Raw genomic sequence first — 21,730 nt, forward strand, 5'->3', positions numbered from 1 at the left:
TAATGTATTTTATACCTTCCACTGGTAAGTAATGCTACATTATTTATATATCTGTTTTATAATCTATCTCCTCACACTGACGTATAAACTCTAAGAACAGATATCTTTCTCTTGATCACTGAGAGAACCTAAAAATATCTAAAATAAACTTGTTCACAGTGAGTGTTAAAAATACTTACTGAATAGCTTCCAAGATCTGAGTTCATACAATTCTGTTAAAATTTCACACTAAAATAAGTTAATGTTAATCAACAGTTTGTGATTCTGACAAATCAACATCAAAACAAATTACATAGCTCTAGCTAGTGCAGAGCTCTTTTCTGTCTCCAAGGAAATTGAAGAAATCCATAAAATACATAATATGGGCATCTTTTAAATATTTATTGATTGCGGACAAGAAGTTCTTTTCCAAAGAATGTCTTCCTTCATATAGCTGCATGCTTAGGACAGCACATACAAGTAATTTATCTTTAAGAAATTACTTATCAGATATTTCATGAGGGCAGTGAAGTCAATATTCTCAAGCCAAGAAACTTTCAAGTCATATTTTTACATATTAAATATTATTATAAGTATTTGAGAAATATTAAGGAGCCAAGGAAGCAGTAATATATATTTGCCAGAACGTGCAGATTATATTTTTGGCTGTGGCATCTCCTAACTAGAAGTGCCAGACCCTAAAGCTTCGGTGGGAGGTGCTCCAGGGAGCTGTGAAAAAGCACATTAATTCATGTTAAAATTGTAGCTAAACTGCTCAGGATAATTTACTACCCCTAAACTTTAATACAGAAAGAAGCAATTCAAGCTAGAAAACATACTGAAGGGCATTAAGAACAGTGAAGTTATTGATGCCTTTTTCCTTGGCTTCTGTCTAGCAGTTTTGCCCATTAGAAACATGGGCTAGGAATTTTCTTTATATAGGAATTTTGTTTTTCCTTTCTGTACTTTTATTCTTGATAAGCTAGAAGTCATGAACACTTCATTCAGTAAACCTATTTTCCTGTACAAAATAAACTGCCTGTAAGTTTTCCTCTTCCCTAAAATAAAAATGCTGAGTGGAAGAGTGCATACATACACCACTTCTTACTTGAATTTTGCAGGGAGGCAGTCATTACTCCACATTTTCCAGTATAGTTAAAGGGTAAGGGGAACAGAAGGTTGTTTATGTGGATGATTTCTTTTAGAGTGCACACAAAAAAGCACATAATGAACATGTGAAAAAGGAAAATATTAGTATTTTCAAACTTTCCTATTTACCCTGCTTAAATTTCATGTTCCATCTTTATTAATATTCCCTATCTCTTTCCGCATCCAATATTTTTGCCTGACAAAATCCCAACTCTTGTTATAACCCAACTTTTCAGCTATTTTACAGTAGCACCCAAGTAGATAACTGCTTTTTCTCCAGCCACATTTAGTGGAATATATTAAGTGGAATTAACACTAAGTGGATCCTCAATACTTTGAAATCCTACTTGAAATATCTTGAAATCCTACTACATCTTCTAATTTCCCACTTTTCCCACTCCCCTGGGCAATCATTATTTTTTTTTTCAAAATTCTTCTATCTTCTCCCTGTCACTTGAAGCTATTAAGCTTATTTCTTTTTTTAACTTAGAAAATAACAATCTTTTTTCTCTTACACTCAAACCAATCCCTTACAAATCCTGTCAGCGTTACTAAAAAATATACACAGAATCCAACCCTCAACACAACTTCCCTGTTACCCACTACTTAATTCAAACCATTATCTCTTGCCTATAACCTCCTAATACCTTTTTCTACTTCCTCTCTCATGTGTTATATAATCATTCTCAACACAATTTGCCAGGGTCACCCTTTTAAATATAAGTCAGATTGTGTCCTCTGTTTAAAATGCTCCACTGGCTTATCTCATAATAGAACACATAGTACTTATCATAACCCAAACTACCTCTCCAACCTCACTGTTTATCAATCTTCTTTTGCATATTCTCCTCCAGAAAAATCCTGGCTCTCAGTCTTTCAAGGCCTTTCTCTGAACTTGTTCCTGCTGTCTGCACTCTCTCTCACCAGATAATAGCATGGCTCACTCCCTCACTTCCTTCAGGCTTCTGCTCAAATGTTACCATATCAGAGAAGCTTTCCCTTTGTTATCTCATAAAAAAATGATACCAGCTCCATCATCCTTTATTTGTTCTCCCTGTTTTAATTCTTATTAGCACTTATGCCCATAATGAAGTATCAAATAATTATTGGCATTTTTAATAGTCCATCTCTGGTCCATTAGAATATAACTCACACAAGAACAAGAATTTTGTTTTGTTCATTACAGGGTTATCCAGGTTTGGAATGAGATTCGATACAAGTAGAAGTTCAATAACTACTTGCTAAATGAATGAATTTGTTTGTACACATACCTTGTTGGAAGGTTTGAATTCCTGAATTTTTACTTCAGAAAGAATATTCAACAAGGCATCTGCTGATAAGTCCTGTTTTTAAAACAGTAATTTTATCAACACATTTAAAAAATTCTGAATTCTAAATCTAAAAACATCCTAAAAAAAAAGTCCTTTATCATTGTAAAATATTTGAATAATGTATCATCTGACTGTTTAGATCACATCTATTTGTGACATTTACCTTTATTTCTTTAGAAATATCATCCATAAAGGCTGGAAGGTGGGGGTGGTATGCATAAAAAAAGTTTTTATTAGTCAACAAACCTGAAATCTTAGTTCTTTCTTTACATTTTAAAATAGGTAGTTTTAGGATTGGCTGTGAGTATTATATAGAATGCCTTGAGATCAGGTACTATCTCTTAATCGTTTTACAAAGTTCCCTGTACAAAGCTATACTCAATATACACTGACACAGTAAATAAAATAAGTAAGTACACGGAATTCATACCTCTGGAATCAGGAAAACATTTAAATGGTTCAAGATAAACTTGGATAAATTTAAGGCTATATACATATTCATTGTTAAAAAAATAACTGCTTAGAAAAAACTGAGACATACCTGCTTTTGAAATCACCTACAATTCATATCACAAAATTACCACTCTTCAGAAAAAGAATATTCGACTGAATGGCACCATTTTTTACCAGACATTATGGTATATTTCACTGTGTGGTAACTCAAAAAGGATTAATTTACAACAGGCATTTTTATCTAGATCCAAAATAGCCAGTGTTAGTTATGGATGTAGTTCATATTTTTCCGTTCTGCCTACTTACAAGTATAGCAATATATTTAGCTCTATTATGCACTTGAGAAGAAAAATTCACTAATGCAGACCTGCCTCTTAAATAAAACTGTATTAGCTCATTTATTTATTAGTCAATGAAGATGATATCTAAGAAAATAGGTATAAATGATAAAAGTTAAGAAATGTCAATATGGGATAGCATTTTCAAATCTCCTGAAAAGCATGTAAGTTAATATCACAAAATAAGCCAAACAAATGTTTACAAAGACACTCTCTAAGGTATATTTAAAAATTGTTATAAAATAGGTCACTTTGGGTTTTCAGAGTAATTGCAATAACTGAAGTTAATAGATTGTAAATATTTTAAAAAATAAACTAAGACTGCTTTTATAAATATTTGTTTTCATACTTAAATTTAGAAAGCAAAATCTGACTTTCTTCTGCTTAGCAATGCTGCAATGAGAGTTTAGCTTTTGCTATATTAGAATAGGCAGAACTATCACAAAATAAAACATTTATATCAAAGAATGATTCTTATAATATACAAACACATTTTGATGATGCAATTAAACAAATTCATCTGATTCTAACCTTTTCTATCACTTGTTAGGGCTCGAAGAGTATCTTACCTCTTCTGTAAATGGAATGCAATAGACTGTAGCATATAATTTTGCAGCATTCAGAAGGAAACTGAAGTGCCTTTTGAAATTAAAGAATAAAAACGTGAATGCACAGTTTCAAAGAAGATGTTTAATTCATCAGAAACTAAAGCCTTTAAAATGCTTAAGTAATCAGACTTTTTGTTACAGGATTTTTTTTTTAAGTTAGGCAATGAAATTCTGGTCTAGACCAAGGAATTGCAGAAATTATAAAAGAGGAAACATCAGATGTTTAGCCTCATAAGAACTAATATTCAGGTAGTGATCAAGACTACTTTGGGGACGGGAGTGGCTATAAGTAGAAAAATTAAGGTAGTGAAAGAAAATTCATTTTAATTCATAAGAAAATATTACAGATTTGGTTTTAAAGAGTGTATAATAAGTTCAAACTAAGAAACCAGTTTGTTTAAAAGCAAAAAACGTAAGTTTTACAGGATTCAGGATAAGGTGCCTAGAATAAGCACCAGATGAAAAAACTAAGTACAGTTATTTGTTGAAAAGGAGGTTAACAAGCTAAGTGTTATTTAAAATACATACAGATAATAGTGTGTATTGTGTGTACAATGTATATCTCACATAGATAGACAGGATATACAGATATTTATTCAAAGATCAACTCCTTTGAAAATTAATTTGAGATTATTTAGGGAGTTATTCAATAGTAACAATTTTCCCCCAGTTAACTGAAGTTTCTTATATACTTCTTACATATTTAATGAAAATAGGAAAACATTTGTTTTCATTTTACTTTTTTATGAATAATGTCAAAGAGATAACACTTTGGGTTCACTTTAAAAAAGATAAAATAACAAGGTTATTTACCATGTAAATAAATAGATACACTTATGGGTGGAGAGAAGAACTGTGGCAGGCTTTGCTGGCCAAAGTGATATGCTAACTTAGATTAAAAGAGATGTAATAATTTTATATTAAAGAGCCTGAGGTTTTCACTCTGCAGTGTAAACCTATACAGTTAAGAAGTTTACAATAAAAGATGTATGTAAAACCGGATATATATACTTACAAAGATTCATTTAGATCAAATTTTAATGGAGACGGGGGCCTCTTTGGTGATTGCCAAAACAAACCTAACAAAAGATACAAATATTATTTTCAGTGTCAGGAGCCAGTAATAAATTGTGTTAAATTTTCTTCTCAATATTTTATTATACTTACTGCCATCTTTCAGTCGTGTGTCCAGAGGGAAACAATGAAGAAGCTGAAGAGCCTATAGAAAAAATTGAATTAAAAAAAATCACTATTTAATATTAACTGGGGTTAAAAAAAAATCAACGTACATAAAGAGATACACAGTGAAGTATTCCAGTCACCCTTGTTCTCCATCTGTCCATTTTCCTTTCACTGTCCCCATCCCTTGGAATAACCTCTTTTGTTAGTTTTTATCAACATTTACAGGGTTTTTTTGCATTTATAGCAAACATGAATGTAGATTATTTTATTCCTTTTTACACAATAGTGGCATATTTTACAAATCATTTCAAAGAGCTAATCCTTAAAACAAAAATAAAACCAGTAAAAATATATAATATTTTTATTTTGCAAAGATATGTTTGAGATTTGCTTGAAAATCATTTGTGGGAGGGTCTACTGGGTGTGATCATAGATGAAACAAGACTGCCTACGAGATGGTAATTGTTAAACCTGGTGACAAGTATATGAGGATTACATGGAGTTCATTACATGCTTTCTTAACAATTCTGTGGTTGAATTTTTTCATAATAAAAAAAGTTAAAAAAAAAACCTATAGAAGATAAGGAAGAAGAATTCTTTAGACTTTGAACATGAGGTCACTAACAGTCATGGTAAGAATAATTTCAATAGTTGTGGGGAAAGAAGACATATTTATTGGATGAAGACTTGATAACAGTGAGTATAGAAGTATAGACTTTTCCAAGAAGCAGAGAAAAGAAGGAAGTGAAAAGCAGGGATAAGTATAATCCAAAGACTTAAAAAAAATTTTTTTTTCTTGCAAGGGGAGGTAATTGGATTCACTTATTTAAATGGAAGTACTGGGGACTGAACCCAGGACCTTGTACATGCTAAGCACACGTTCTACCACTGAGCTATACCCTCCCCACTTAAAAGACTTTTTGAAAAAAATGAACTTATTTTGTATTCCAACAGGTAAAAGCCCAAAAAGAGGGAGAAACTAAAGAGGGTGCAGGACACATTCTCAGAACTACAACTGGAGTAAGAATAACAGCTAAAATTTAACTGAGCATTTATTTATGGGCCAGGTTCTATTCTAAATAGTTTGTATGTATAACTCATTTGATTCTGCAGAATTTTACTATTTTACTAAAACCCATTCTGTTTACAGAAAGACAAGGATCAGTTAAATGCAAAACTGACAAATACAGAAAGATAAGGATCAGTTAAATGCAAAACTGACAAACTAATGGGTGAAGTTTAAATGCATTCTTTAATCAGCAACATTAATTAAAAGAGAAATTAGTTGTGTGCCTGTCACTTGTTCTCAGTTAACTTACTATTTATTTCTGAAAAGCTTCCTGAAAGAAAGAGTAGACATTTCAGGTCAGTGAAATTAATTTCATAGTAATTAAATGAAAAAGTTTAGACTTTTTCTTATTGTTTTATAATGTATACTTGCCTTGTGGTTAAAATATTTTTCAAACTTTAATCTTGCTAATTCTACACACTGGGACCAATTTCGAGGTCTTCTGCTGAGTAACTTAATAACTTGAAAACAGCCTTCTAAACTGTGTCCAGATTGTATCTTCTAGAATGAGAGAAAAACCAAAACAAAACAAATACATGTCCAATTAATCATATAAACACACACACACATTCCCAGGAAGAGTTAGCCAAAGTCTCAAGTGTCAGCGCATGTGTCTCGTGATTTAATTTTTTTACCTTAAGAAACTTGTCCCTATCTTTCTCTCTACCCTTTTTTTTTTTTGGAGGGGGAATGGGAAAAGACAACATGTGAAATTTTAACTCTAAGTTTCGTGTCTCACAAGTTATCCTCATGTCTTGCTAGCTATAAGTTATTAGTACATTATAAGTACTTAATATAAGAAGTGCTATGAGCAATATTTCATACTAAAAAGTTACCCTTTTTTAGTGTAGGACAGGAAAATATGAAAATAGCTTTGAAGTTGCCCTCACCATGAAAGTAATAAATTGGAGACTACTGTCCACTCATGAAATTCTCACTAGAACTTGGTTTTCCCAAAGATCTTAATAATCTGTTTTATTATTTGTAGCTGTCTGATCATTATTACCACATCCTTATTAGGTTGAACCATATGAATTGCTGTTCTGTGAGTCTAACATAGTCAAATATTGGCAATTCCACATAGTTCAACCAAACTAAAAAAAAGAAGGGTCATTTGTGACCTGCTCATTAATTTCAAGATTCCTCATACACTTACTATATACAATAATAATGTTATACTCTCTGTTTAAGGAAGTAAAATAAACTATAGGCAACTTGAAAATAAGATTACCCTGACATAAAATGTTGAGTTTATATTAAAATGTATTGATTTTTACCTGTAAGACTTCTTCTGCAGATTGATAGGTTTGCCAAAATTTGTTAAATAATGAAGGCTTGTAGGAAAAGGAACTTTCAAACTATAAAGGAAAAGAGGAAAAAAAATTACAAATAGAAGTCTGTTTAGAAGTTGGAAATATTGTCTTTTCTACTTCAAAGAAAAATTTCTTTAAAAAAACTTTATTACCTTATCTCTTGCCCACTGTATAGTGTGTTCGATAGCAGCAGGAAAGGATTTTAGGGTACAAAATGGTATTTCCTCTTCTGAGGGATCCCGCTAATTTATAAAATATGACAATAATAAAGAGAAGCAATGACAATTTTTTAAGGATTGAACTTACTTAAGTGTTTTAAGACTATGAAAAAATAAAATTCAAAAATAAAATAAATCCAACATTTTTTTAATATTCTATCTCCTAGGCATTAAGAGGAAAAGCTGATTCTTCTGACATTTAACCCACTTGTTATAGCAATGAATTCTATTAACACTTATTATCTGTGTACTCCTTTGGTACCATGTAGTACTCATAACAAACTACCATATATAATTAAGTTTTTTTTTCCTCCAAGAATCAAGGTGACATTTAAAAATTTACAACACTCCTTACTTTGAAAAGTAATTCAAGAATTCCCAATTAGATGCTCAGCATACCGTAAGTTTCTCTCTCCATGGAGAAAAAATATTTCGAAGCAGGAATCATATGTTCTTGATGCTTGGTACAGTTTCTTGCACAAAGTGCGTATTAAATAAATGGCAAATGTCTGTATTATGCCATGTGAAAAATTATCATTGAAGAATCTATATTCTATTAAAGGGTACATTTAGTCTTATTGGTTTACCCAATCTAAAACAACTCACTTTGTCTCTACATAAGAGATTTGTATTTTAGTTTGTCGATCTATAAATATCATGAAATACTTTAGAAACCAAAGAGGAAAGCCAGAAGAGTATTCAATTCTGACTTTCCTGAGTATGAAGTCTGAGAATATAAATACAAGAGGTTTAGGAAAGATGTGGTAGAATGAGAGAATCAAGGGAACTTTTAGAATTTTATAACATACTCTACTTTGAAAATCTTTCAGTATGGCCCCAGCATATCATGATTTTCTCCACCTAATTTCCTTCAAATTAAACTGATCAATTTTGTCTACTATAATGTTTTTGCTATATAAATTTCTGATTTCATGACAGTAAAGGAGAAAACATATTTTACAAAAATTTTAAAAATATACTAAAACAAACATGGCCATTAAATAAAGGGACACATGCTTATAAAATAATATTCTTCTCTTAATTTTACAACTTGGGTTGACTTTTTTTAAATCCTAAGGCCTACGATTATTTCCTAGACCAGTGGTTTTCAACTCTGGCAATATCGCAAAATCACTTGTGGAGGTTAAAAAAAGCTATATCTACATTATTTATATAAAATATATGTATATAAATGGCTTGGTCCCTCCTATAGAGAAACTGAGTCTTCAGTAAGATTTTGAGTGGGTCACCAGTTCAAAAGTTGTTAGAAAACTAATCAAGTAGCTCTGAGAAATAAACAGTAAACATAAGAATAAGATTCCAGAAAGACCAGAAACAAAATTCTGATGATTAATATAAGTAAGTTCAGCTACACTACAAAGAGTGTCCATGCACATATGCAGACATCATTGGCAGATCAAAAACAAAAGGGATTAAAGACACTAAACCAAATTTCCTGACTGATGAATTGGATAAACCATGAAACATAAAAATTATGAGATATAAAGAAGAGACATCTACTAATTTAAAAAACTGGTTCACTTACATGACTATTATAGGATTCAGTTAAATGAGGTACAATAACTTCAGTGTGTCCCTTAGTGCCCATTGTTCCAGAATCTAAGAGGGGCCGTAGATTTGCTAAGCAACGGCTATTTGAAAAGAAAATAGATTACAAACATAAAAGTGAGCAACAACAATGTAAGCAGAGGACATCTTATCATTCTCTACTGATCATTTCACAGGTTGATCACTTCTTGAATGTAATATTTTAGGAAACAGATACATTACCACCAAACAATCTATTATTTCCACCCCCCTCCTCCCAAATTCTGTTGGTCAACCTAGCAATTTTAGTCTCTACCTTCTATTACTACTCCAACCAAATTTTGAGTTTCAACTTTTTTTCCTCTCAGTTAACTCTTAATTAATGTGTTACCCTTTCTTCTCTTGCTTTCTATTTCTTCTTTGGTTATTTTTTGACTATAAGCTCTATCTCACTGTATCTTTTCAATGTTTTCTCTATCCCAAACCTTCTTTCTCAATACTTAAAATATCTATATTCTACACACTTCAATTTCTTAAAGTTTCTTTTTGCCTTCCTCTGCCCAAGCTTACAAATTTTCTACTGCATTCTCAACTGGTAAATTTTCCTGTTAATAAATCTGCTCTAGTACTCTAGCATTAAAGGTCATATAAAGAAATAAGAAAGATTATGTAAAGTGTATATATGATAGTCATTTATTTATCTACTTATTTAACAAATATTTACTGAATGACATCCTGTGTTGGGCACTTGAGGATACAGTGATGGGAAAATAAACAATCCCTGAATAAATGATATAATGAGGGAACAAACTTAAGCCTGTTTGAATAAAGACAGTCAGGCTGAAATTGAAAGAATGAGGGAAAAAAAGCTAAAAGAGGTGAAGAGCAAGTAGGCAGACTTGGGGTCAGGAGTTTTAAAATAAGAAAAATAAAATTTCCTGAGACTGAAGGAGAGTATGTGCAAGTACTTGAGGTGAAAAATTAATGGATGCCCCCTGTAAGAACTGAAAGAAAAGAATGTGTAGAAAGAATAAGGGGAGCCAGGGAGATACAGTAAATTTTAAGCTCGAGTGGTGGACAGGTAGCAGATACTCTATGAAAACCATTTAGGCCATGATAAAGATTTTAAATTTTATTCTAGGTGTAATGAGAAACCATCAAATGGTTTGGGTTCGAGGAGAACTATAATAAAAACATAAAGAATTATCAGAAAATTCAGTTAACTTTTCAATAAACAGGTATGGGAGATGAAGTGAAACAAGAGAGAGACAATTTCTACGAACCTGAATTTCAAGAACATACCTGTCTACATATCTCCTGGCTTCCACATTATCTAATGCTGTAATAATTATATCTTGCTTAGTATAGAACTCATCATTGTAAATCGCCTCAGTGGCTGGACATACTTTGTTCAAGTGTGCATCTATTTTTAACTGAGGATTTATTTTCAGGGTTGTATCAGCAGCAGTATAGCTTTTAGGTTTCTAAACAAATAATATTTAAAAACAGAAGAAATGAATATTAAACAGGATAAATATAGGCCATGATTGAACTTAACACATTTTATGCTTGAAGAGTAATGTAATGAGACCACTTTTCATTTTTAGTTTGTGGAAATTACATTCATTGTGGTCATGCTACATTTAATAATCCACATTAGCTTGAGTAATTCACACATTATTAATAAAACCTAAACAACCCCTTTTATAGCTAAGTGCTTTAGAATTCTTAAAATATTAGTTAAAGTCTAATTAAAAGTACATTTTTCCTTAGTAGTGAGGTTTGAATTGGATGTGTGCCTAGATAAAAAATAAGAACACATTCAGTAAAATATTAGAAATCCAAGCTCTACAGAAGATGAACTCTCAGAGGTATGGTAATTTAATACTTTGGTACTAAAATCTCTTCAAAATTTTACCATTTTTAGATGGAAATATTTTAAAAATTATTATTATATATTTTAGTTTTAAAAAGAGTACTCTTTCTTTTCTTAAAGATTTAGTGATCATTATTAAACCAATGGTGTCATTTCAAGCAGTATCAAAGTTCATTTGAGAGTACTGGCTCTGACAGTAAATATCTATAGACCATTCTGTTTAAATTCATGCATCTAGTTTAATGGTATCTGTCTCTTCTCATACTGTTAGGCTGATGTGTTTTTACTTCTCAGTGCTATTAGCATACATACAAATTGTAAACTTCGTTAGACGTTAAAACAAACAGGCCTTAATAGTTCTTCTGTACGTAAAATGCATAAAGTTCAGTGAATTAATCTTGTGACATAAATTAGCTTCATGAGAGACCCTGTTACTTAGTTCGTTATATTTGAATTGGTAAGACTGTTAGGTTAACTATGTCACTATATAACTACATAAAAGTATGCTTTAATTACTTTCTGTTCATGACACTTCTAAGTTTAGTTTACTAAGATTATTAATGTTATAGAATAAAATGAAAAACATTTCCAAAGTAAACGCAAATTTGCTTGACTGACTAAACTGTTTTTCCTGACTTAAATATTTTGATCTCTATATAAAAGAGTAAAACAAATATTACTTTATAATAAAAAGGGATGTTAAATAATTAAAAAAGATCAAAAGAGCAAAATGTTCTAACTGCTAACCTTTACTTGTTTTGTAATAAAGATGGAAAATAAGAGTGTCGAATTTGTCATCCATAAACACTTCGTATTAGGGAAACTGTTTCTATATCATTAGATGTTTCTAAGATTAAATACATAGACAAATCCTGATTATAAAATGAAAAAACATGCCCATTATTGCCCATGATTCACAACTCAGATTTTAATATGCAAAAGTAATATTTATATAAAAATTATATATTTTCCCTATTGTCATTCCCACTATTTGATAATTTGAGAGATTCTAATAAAATAAAGAACACTTTATGCTTGTTCAAGCACCATTTTCTATTTATAAAAAGGAAATTCCCTTTTTTTTTGTATAATATAATAGATGATTTAAATTTGAAACAGTGTAACAACACACCTGTATGTGATGAGGACGAAACAGGAACTGTCTATTCAAGTTGGATTTTTCTATCAAGTCAGGATCTGTTACTGTAACCTAATACAAGAAAAAAAAAAAAAGATGAAAGTACTTAAGAAATAAATTTAAATCTACTTTGCTTTTCTGTGAATGACTAAAACAACTCCCACAAGTTATTCTAAATTATTTTGCCTGGTAAAAGTTATAAGAAAACAAATAATCCAAAACTGGTTACAAATACTACTCTTTTTATACTTACATTTAATGATAATTAATGTTTAGCATAGGAACATGTTAAACAAATCATTTGAAACCAAACTGCAATTCATGTTCAAAACTTTTTCTAACTATCATAACAAAACTGAGGCTAAACATCACTATCATTTTGGAAACATGCTAACAGAATAGCCATAGAAGACAGCTCTTCTTTCTGTACATATTTATTCTCAATTTTAACCAATTTCCATGTTTCTATTTGAAAGAAACTCTTGCGAAAGCAAAGGTCTACAAACTACAGTGTAGGCAGGCTTCTGGTTTTTGTAAATAAATATTACTGGAACACCTGTGATGCCATTTGTTTAAGTATTGTTTATGACTGTTTTCAAGCTACAATGGCAGAGCTGACTAGTTGTGACAAACTTAACAGTATTTAGGCTTACAACAGCTGCAGTCTGGTCCTTTTGAAAAAGTTTGCAGACCCCCATTCTAAAGGATGCAAGATAAAAGTAAACAGATGCAAGATAATCTAAAAAGTATTCACAATGCATTTGCCACTTAAGCTAGTATTTGTGATTTCACTAGGAGCAGTATTTCTCAGTGTGTTCTAGTTGTTAGATGTTGATGTTCAGAGACACATTCACTTTTTTTTTAAGCTGGCATTTCGTGTGTGTGTGTGTGTGTGTGTGTGTGTCACGTTCACTTTTTTTAACCTGGCATTTCCCTCGTTGTGTGTGTGTGTGTGTCACATTCACTTTTTTTTAAGCTGGCATTTCCCTGGTGTGTCTGTGTGTGTGTATTTGTTTTCAATAGTTCTATGTAATTATGTTTAGAGGGTGTCTCTTAAAAGGGGAAAAAAAGCACAGAAAATGTGTTTTAACAGAAAGCTTAATTAGTATCTAATTATTGTGATAACTGATAAAAGGCTTTTCTTCCACCTCCCTCCACCCCACTTTTTGTCCACTCCCATTTTTTTTTTTTTTCTGTCTTCTACTGGATTGGTCAAGTTTTCTTGGTTTTAATCCTCCCTCAACCTCCTGCCAACCCCTCACTGAACTGGTTTGGAAGTTAAACCTCTACTTTTATGTGGTCATTCTCAAAACTTTAACAAGTACATGATCTAAAATTAAAAATCTTTATCTTCCTCCTGAACAATTAAGAGAATATTTGAACTTTCCCTTCTATTTTCCATGATATCAAACAACACTTAATTTTTAACTATCTCACCCCCAAATTGGTCAACATTTTAATTAAAGGTTTTAAAAATCAACACTTATTTAAATTTAAGAATGTTGACAAATGCCTCTACTTACCCTGCTTCACACACTGCCCATGTTATTAATCCACAGTTCTTTCAATGACAACAAGTAAGTGGTAATCTTTCATCATTTTACTTGTCAGTTATCTTTATTTCTCTTGAAAGATAATTTAGCTAGGTATAGAAATCTAGGTTGATAATCCCTTGCACTATGAAGAAATATGCTTCTTTATCTTCAGGTGTGCATTTATTGATGATGAGAAGTCTGTTAGTAATCTCTCTTTTTATCTTTGCCTTTGCCTTTGATTTGTTTGGTATTAGTTTACCTTTTCAATTTGAACAACTTGTCTCTTCAACTCTGGAAACTTGTTATTATCCTTGGAATATATTACTTCTTTTCTATTATTTTTATTTTCTCTGGAAATTCTACTACACTTAAGTTGGACCATGCAAATGCATCTTCTTTCATTAAAAAAAGAATCTTTGTACATTACATTCTGGGTATTTTTATTTATCTTCTGTTCGTCAATTCTCACTTCAGCTGTATTTTAATTTTAGGTTCACTGACTACATAGAAATTCTTCCTTGGCTTGTTGTTAAAATTTCAGTGCATTTCCCCTCCTCATGTTTCTATTCTTTTTTCTATACCTTTGTTCATTTTAACTTTAAACTTTATTTGTTCTATTATCCATAGTATTCCTATCATCTGTACGCTCTTAGAGAGTTAATTCTTCAATTTTCATCGGCTGGTTCTTTGAGGTGGTACCTTTTTATTAGTAGACTGTCATTTTTCATTGTGAATTGTCTTGAATGGATATTGATTTCTCTGCATAGTCCTGTGTACTCTCGGTGTGCAAGTATCACCATGATGCAGTTTTGCATTTGTTTAAATCAGAGCTCTAAAGGTTTTTTCAGTGGTCCTAAATTTGTTACACTCATTTCTCTGCTTAAAGTTTTCATATGATATAATTATATGGACCCCATGCATCAGTGTGGCACATGCTCTTGGTTACAATTTCTCACAAATGACTTCCCTTTTTAGCTAATGTTTTGGATATATATTCAAGCTAGAAACACTTGTGAGTTACTACAACTTTTGGCTCAGGAATTAACTTACCTCTTGGATCCTGGAACCTAGGGATTTCTCTTTCCTCCACTCTAATTAGTTGGCTACATATGTGAACACTTTAAAAAAGAATAATTTATATAGCAAGACCATGTATTTGTAGTAGGATTAGAGATCTGTCCACATTAACTCACCTTGTTTTGTTACCTGAAATAAGTAGGTTTGTCTACTATGGTTCTTTTTCTGACCTCTATTTGCTGATATGCATTATAAATTTCTAAGTAATAAAGTATTTAGATGATACCCAAACTTGTGTAACCAACAGGTTTTTCTTTTAGAAATACCTTTTAAAACTCCCAGAACTAATAGTGGCTTGTGACACAATTTAGGAAATGTTGAGTAGGAATAATATAATGTAGGACATCTGCCTATAACTGTGATACCAACAAATACCCTTTTTGAGTGGAATACTAAGCCAAGTGTAAAAAACTATAAAATGTGAACTATTACATAAATTTTAGTAATTTAATTACTATTAGTCACTATAATAAATCTATGAAATCACTACTGTAGTTTACATCTTAAAGGCAAACAGCATCAATAAAACATTTTTATTTAAATATACGATGTGGCTTCCTAATTAGCTCACATTTATTGTCTTAAGAATTTAAACTATACTCATATTATTCACTCTTCTTTTGATTATCACCAATTGAAACAATATCTGAGTTCTCTGCTACCATCTAATGTTAGTTTCTCCCATCTTAAACATTTACTTAGTAATGAATAAGTAGTATCTAATAGAAATAACAACAATATTATTGTGTTTATACTTACAAAGCCCTCTCATCACATTTGATCTTCATAATTACATTATAAGAGAAGCAGTAGAGACATCAGTTTTACAGTACTAGAGAAAGAAACTGAGGAGCAGAAAATTCAAGTAATTTGACACAAGGTCACAGAGTCAGTATCTTCCAATTTCTAGCTTAATGCTCTAGCCTCAAACATCAATACTTTAGATCCATGCAGTCAAATATGGTTGAGAAGCCACAGAAATCTAAACTTATAACTCTCAAGGATTTAGAGCTTACCATTCCCTTCTCTTTGCCTGTGCCAACACCAAGCAATGCAAAATTTTTTAACATTTCACAGCCTATGGCTCCACATCCTACCTATGGAGAAGAAAAATAAAGTGTATCAGATTAAATAAAATGAAAACTTCTACTTACAGAATAGCAATTTCATCTTAATTTTCTTCAAATGTTAAGTTGTAATAAATGCATACTTAAAAAATAATTTAAACATTTATGACTAATTTTACTTTAAAATATTTAATGATTTATGATGCCATTTTAAGTGTTATAGAAGGAAAAGCATAATACAATTCCTTTAAACAGAAGACATTCTAATATACTAAACAAATGCCAAAGATTGATCTCATTTTTTATATAAGTTGGAAACAAACAGAACAAAACAGCGCAACACTTTAATGGAAAAGATTATTTATTTATAAACAATTTTCTAAACTTATTTGGTGAATATAACTATTCTAATACTTTTAAGTAAAAACTAATGGATTCTATATGTATGTAAAAGCTCAGCGATAACTGATTTTCAAAATATTATTTTAAAAATGAATATTAAAAATCAGCAGTAGTTTAAGGATTGATTATAATTTAAAAAGTAAGTGTCAAGAAAAGAAGTTTTATGCTATTGGGGAGAGCTTCCCTGTCAATGCACTAAGACATTCAAGAAAGACAGATCCATCTATATATTCCTTTATTTGGTAACAAAAAATAAACCCCTCCATTCACAATTTTTAATATATTTCTAGAAAATCATTTAATGTTCAAAACTATTATACTCATTTTTTACTTTTACATGTATTCTTTTTTGCTTTTTTGGGGGTAATTAGGTTTTTAAAAAAAAATTTTTTTTAATGGAAGTAGTGGGTATTGAACCTAGGACCTTGTGCATGTTAAGCATGTGCTCTACCACTGAGCTGTACCCCCTTCCCCCAACCCCCATATTAATTCTTTAGATGATGGGTTGGCAAAATTTTTCTGTAAAGGGCTAGACAGTAAATGTTTTTGGTTCTGTAGGCCATATGGTATTTGTCACAACTACTCGACCCCACCATTATAGTACAAAAGAAGCCACAGACAATATATAAATAAATGGGCCTGGCTGTGTTGCAGTGAAACTTTATTTATAAAAACAGGCAGCAGGATGGATTTGGTCTCCAAGCCACAGTCTGCAAACTCCTGTTTTAAATATTTTCTGAATGTATACTCTGTTAGTTAGAAACTGTACTAAAATTTCCTTTAATAAATTAATTTGATATACAATAGCAGTTTGTACCATTTATTCTCATCATTATTCCTACTTACTAAAAAGATATTCAAATTCTGTAGCTTCCGACACAAAGTGTCTCCAATGCAGGCTCGTAATGCATCGTATCTATCTCCTCTGTAGAAAACAACACATACCAAGAAAATAGAAAGGCATAAAAAAAAATTAGTTTCATTAATGTTAGTACCAATTTAATATTGTACTTAGAATACTCCAAACCAAAGGATAAATTATCTTATTTGAAAGAGAAAAGACTGTTTTCTTTTTTCCATTTGACTTAACAACCTAAGTCCAAATGGCTTAAGTGAAAGTGACCTTAGTTTATCTAGAAAAAACTTTTTAAGGCAGGGATTTTTAATAAAGGTTTGTAGATAAGTCTATAGATGGGCTTTGGAGTTGTTAACTCACTTAAACTGAAGGCAGAACTATGGGTTATGTGTATTTTGGGGAGAATGAATCCATAAGCTTTCATCAGATTCTCAAAGAGATTTGTGACCCAAAAAGGTGAAGAATGATTGATATAAATAAATAAAAGCTTCAAGTAGCAACTGTTTTCATCTAAAATCAGAATGGTGTTTTGAAAGCAAACCATTCTTATCAAATACAACTTAAAAGTTTTATACTCATTTATAAAGTGGCAAAGATACTGCATTATTATGACACTTGACCTCCAAGTAGAGAAGAAATGACTGCAGAGGTGAGCTAGAAGAAAAGATATCTAAAATAAATGCATATTTGAACAAAAACTTTTAATCTGGTTGCCTCTTATAAACATACAACTAAGAAAAAAGCAACAAAAATGTCAGTATTACCGTGGGAGAAATTCTTCACGCTCAGGTTTGCCTAGGGATTCGACAATATCTGCTGCTTCAATATATAACTTAAAGTAGAAGATAAAAACACAACTTATTATGTAGAAAACTTAAATTGCTACAAAAAGTAATTCTCTTCTGTAGTTATTTAATACTCATTAAAGAAAACAATAAAAAAAGTCAATTCAGAGTAAAGTAATAGACTAAAACACAGAACTGTTTTTTATACAATATACATTCCTTATATTCTTTCATTGAAACATTAAATCTGGAGGAACTGTAAAAAGATACAATTTGGTTCATGTCACTTAGCCATCTTAAAGATGATACATTCTAATTTTAACAAATGAAAGGAAATTTCACCTCCAAATCTGTTTCTTATAACTACTTAAAAACTCTGGAAGGTTTGTTCAATGTCACCTACATTTGAGTAAATAATTGATTACGTTTGATAAGAAAATACTTAGTCTCTATTTACTATATGTCATTTATAATTATATATATTTTATACTACAGAGGAAACGGTCTAGGAAGCCATAATTTCAGCATTTACAAAAATATCAAACAGAATTAGTTCAAGTTAATGAGAAAAAACTGTTGAGTCTCATTCTCATTTTCATTTTAAGTAACTTATATGGCTAAATCTGAACATGAGAATAAATGGTTATTTATTTGACAACACAGAATCTGTATTAATAACCTAATTCATATTTGCAATGCTGTTAATAGTTATATCTAAAACCAGACTTTTGTACTCTGTTAAAATAAACCAAATGATTCTGCAGCAAAATAGCATTATTAAATCTATAATAAATTTAATTATAAATTTCATAAATTTTAATTATTAAAATTAACTTTTTAAAACACAAAAAACAAGATAGTGTCCTTTGATAAATGCTGCCAATTATTCCTTCTGTTAATAGAAGTAAGGGTTTTTCCCCTACATAGTTGCCAAACTTTTACCATTCCTATGCTTTCTACCTTTATAAGTTTATACCTAGAAACTAGGGAATGTGAAGATTTATGATGCCAAAAGATTACACAGAACAGTTCAAGAGTCCTGAAAGCTCATGACTGCTACATAGTAGCAGAACTAAATCTAAGGATAGAAAATTCATTTTTCCTCTCATAAATACATCCTCGAATGCAACTCTAGGTTATACCCGACAGCCTCAACAAATGATCCTGCCAGTTTTAATTGTAGAATTAAGTTTCGGTGGCATATCACATCTAACTCATGCATCAAAAAATATTTTAAGGTTGTCTTTCATAACATATTAATACTGTAAGTCATAACAGATATTCATTATATTGGTAGATAATTCAACTTTAAGTATAAAAAAATATAAAAACAGAGCACTAACCCATTGGCACAAAGGAGAAAACTTTCCTGTCACAGCTTTCAATACTTCTTGGCTGGCAACACCTCCTACTGCTGCAGCAAGTGGGGGTAAAAAGCCTCGGGCAGTCCAAGAGAGCCAACGCACAATGTCAGTATTTACTTCCGGCTGAAACACAAGCCAGGAAAGACAATAATCTTTAGAGTATCCACATGGTATTGAGTTAATGTGAGAATAATTATAGCTTAACTTTTAAAAAAGGTATTCAATTTCCCTACTAAATAGTTTTTAAGTCCTAAAAGAGTCCCAGTCTCATAATAAAAGATCCAACTGCATGTTAGTTACCCTAAGCAGTATTTTTCTTTACCAGTACCTCCCCTATTTTCACTTTTTGACTCCTTGTTGTTATACTAGGGCACAATTTATAATTAATTGGATTATCTACCATTTATAGTTCTTGTTAAAAAACAGTTCTGTGACATCAGTCAATATTTACAAACAACTAGAATTTTTAAAAACATGTTTTAATATAGAAAAACCTTTAACCTAGGTAAATAAAAATAAAATGAGCCATAAAAAGTGATAAGGAAGCAATCATTCGTGCTTGAAGTGATAAATAAAAAGTAAAACTGTAAAAATGAGTTAATACATTGTTAGAAAAGGCAGTTTAGGAAAAAAGAGAGTAATGGCAGTTTTACATACTAATCTAATCTAAGAGCCAATCATCACAAAGTTTTCATTAGCATACTTAAAACCTGAAATGATGTTTCTCAAAGTAAAATTTATTAGTATTTTTAAGGAAACAATAGAGAACTGAATTTTGTAGTTATTACTTTAGCACAATTTCTTATTTGGGACAAAGATCTCTTCATGAGCTATGGTTTCTCTTTCTCTGCCTATACTTTTGATATCAGTAACTATAATCTCAATCTAGGATCCAAGTAGGGCTCAATTAATCTGAAATCCTATGTAAAATAATAGTACTTGTGCATGTAGGGAGGAAGAACGAAGGCTTTTATTACATAATCAAAGATCTATGATACAGAAAGAGGTTAATATCTACTCACTAGCCTACCCACTCCATTTCAATTTTTCTATATCTCATTATTTTACAACTATTTAGCACTAAATGCACCTTGGATTACAATTTCATAAACTGTGCCATTTTTGAAGGCAGAGATATTGCTGGTAGTGATAATATTAAAAACAATGACAAGAATGCTAATAGAAGCAGGTAATTTGAACATTTACTCTGAGTTGTATATTAAGTCCAAATGTAATCTTCAAAATAATCCTCAGAAATATAATTTCTATCATACAAATTAGAAAGCTAAAACTTTGAAAGATTAAGTAATTTATTTAAAATTTTACTGCTAATAAGTGGGGAAGCCAGAATCTGAACACAGAAAGTCCAACTCCCCAGCTCTATTCTTACCATTAGGTACACCATCTCTCAAGATTCTATATTTTTTTAATAAACAAAATCCAAGTCCGGGAATTTTTCATTATCCTGGGATAATGACTATGGCTTAAACCTGAACTTCCTCACACAGTCTCCAAAACTGATACATATCCACAAAAAGAGAAATAAACCAGTGGCAGGGCTTCAGCATTACTAAGAAACAGAATATTATGAACTTCAAATTACTTATAAATAAAAAAACAAACACCAAACCCCAAATGAACTATTTCTGGACTTCATATTGCTGTAAGCCTACACAGAGAACAGGAAGCATGTAAACACAGAAAAGACAATGAAAAGCCTAACGTGACAAAGCAGTCAGAATCATCCTGAGAAAACAGAAGGTCCCACATGAAGTGCAAAAATACTGAACATGTATGAAATCCGGCAGATCTCAACAATGGCTATGGTGAAAGGACTGCTCTGGGAGATAATGATGTAAACAGAAAGGGGGAGATATTCTTTGACAGGGAAGACTGAAAAAGGAAGTAAGAGAGGAAGTTAAGTAGGATTTGGCAGAAATCAAAAAGATCAATAAGATATACCAACACCTATGCACCAAAAATATTAAAAAAATTTTTTTTAAATCATTTATTAAAGACACTCCTTTTTCAGTATCCTGAGAGAAGAGGAAGAGGGGATCTAGAAGTAGAAGTCTGAACAAGCACCCAAAACCCTTATCCCATCCAAAAAAATTTGCAGAAAAAAATCAGTTTACCAAGCAAAGGTGATGTAAGGAGACAAAAAATTAGAATCAAAACATTTCAGCTACTGAAAATTTCTCCCCCAAACTAATCACAAGGTAGAGTAAACCTGATTGAGTGAATTATATATGCTTATAATTATAACTAACACTTCTGTTTTATAACAAACACTTGAAGATTTGGGAAAATAAACACAAAAAACCCCACCTTGAATCAGAAATTTAATAACCAAGAACCAAAATGATCCAATCCACCTCCCCTAAAGGGGATGAAGTAAGTAAAAGAAATACAAATCTATGAATCAAAATGGGCTCTTGGTGT

At 31.2% G+C, this 21,730-nt stretch overlaps 1 protein-coding gene across 1 annotated transcript in view; it reads right to left on the minus strand.

The window, feature by feature from the left end:
- The window catches only part of UBA6 (ubiquitin like modifier activating enzyme 6), a 73,538-nt gene that overhangs the window by 11,982 nt on the left and 39,826 nt on the right, over window positions 1–21,730 (minus strand). The window contains exons 14-27 of the mRNA XM_010967541.3: window positions 19,268–19,411; window positions 17,904–17,971; window positions 17,130–17,208; window positions 15,831–15,911; window positions 12,197–12,274; window positions 10,491–10,672; window positions 9,187–9,292; window positions 7,575–7,664; window positions 7,387–7,467; window positions 6,482–6,610; window positions 5,026–5,077; window positions 4,874–4,937; window positions 3,820–3,889; window positions 2,400–2,471 (exon numbers count right to left, since the gene is read on the minus strand). Of these exons, the coding sequence (XP_010965843.2) occupies window positions 2,400–2,471; window positions 3,820–3,889; window positions 4,874–4,937; window positions 5,026–5,077; window positions 6,482–6,610; window positions 7,387–7,467; window positions 7,575–7,664; window positions 9,187–9,292; window positions 10,491–10,672; window positions 12,197–12,274; window positions 15,831–15,911; window positions 17,130–17,208; window positions 17,904–17,971; window positions 19,268–19,411 (1,296 nt within the window). The remainder of the gene's footprint in view (window positions 1–2,399; window positions 2,472–3,819; window positions 3,890–4,873; window positions 4,938–5,025; window positions 5,078–6,481; window positions 6,611–7,386; window positions 7,468–7,574; window positions 7,665–9,186; window positions 9,293–10,490; window positions 10,673–12,196; window positions 12,275–15,830; window positions 15,912–17,129; window positions 17,209–17,903; window positions 17,972–19,267; window positions 19,412–21,730) is intronic.

This window comes from Camelus bactrianus, chromosome 2 (genome assembly GCF_048773025.1).
Source record: "Camelus bactrianus isolate YW-2024 breed Bactrian camel chromosome 2, ASM4877302v1, whole genome shotgun sequence".
Taxonomy (NCBI): Eukaryota; Metazoa; Chordata; class Mammalia; order Artiodactyla; family Camelidae; genus Camelus; species Camelus bactrianus.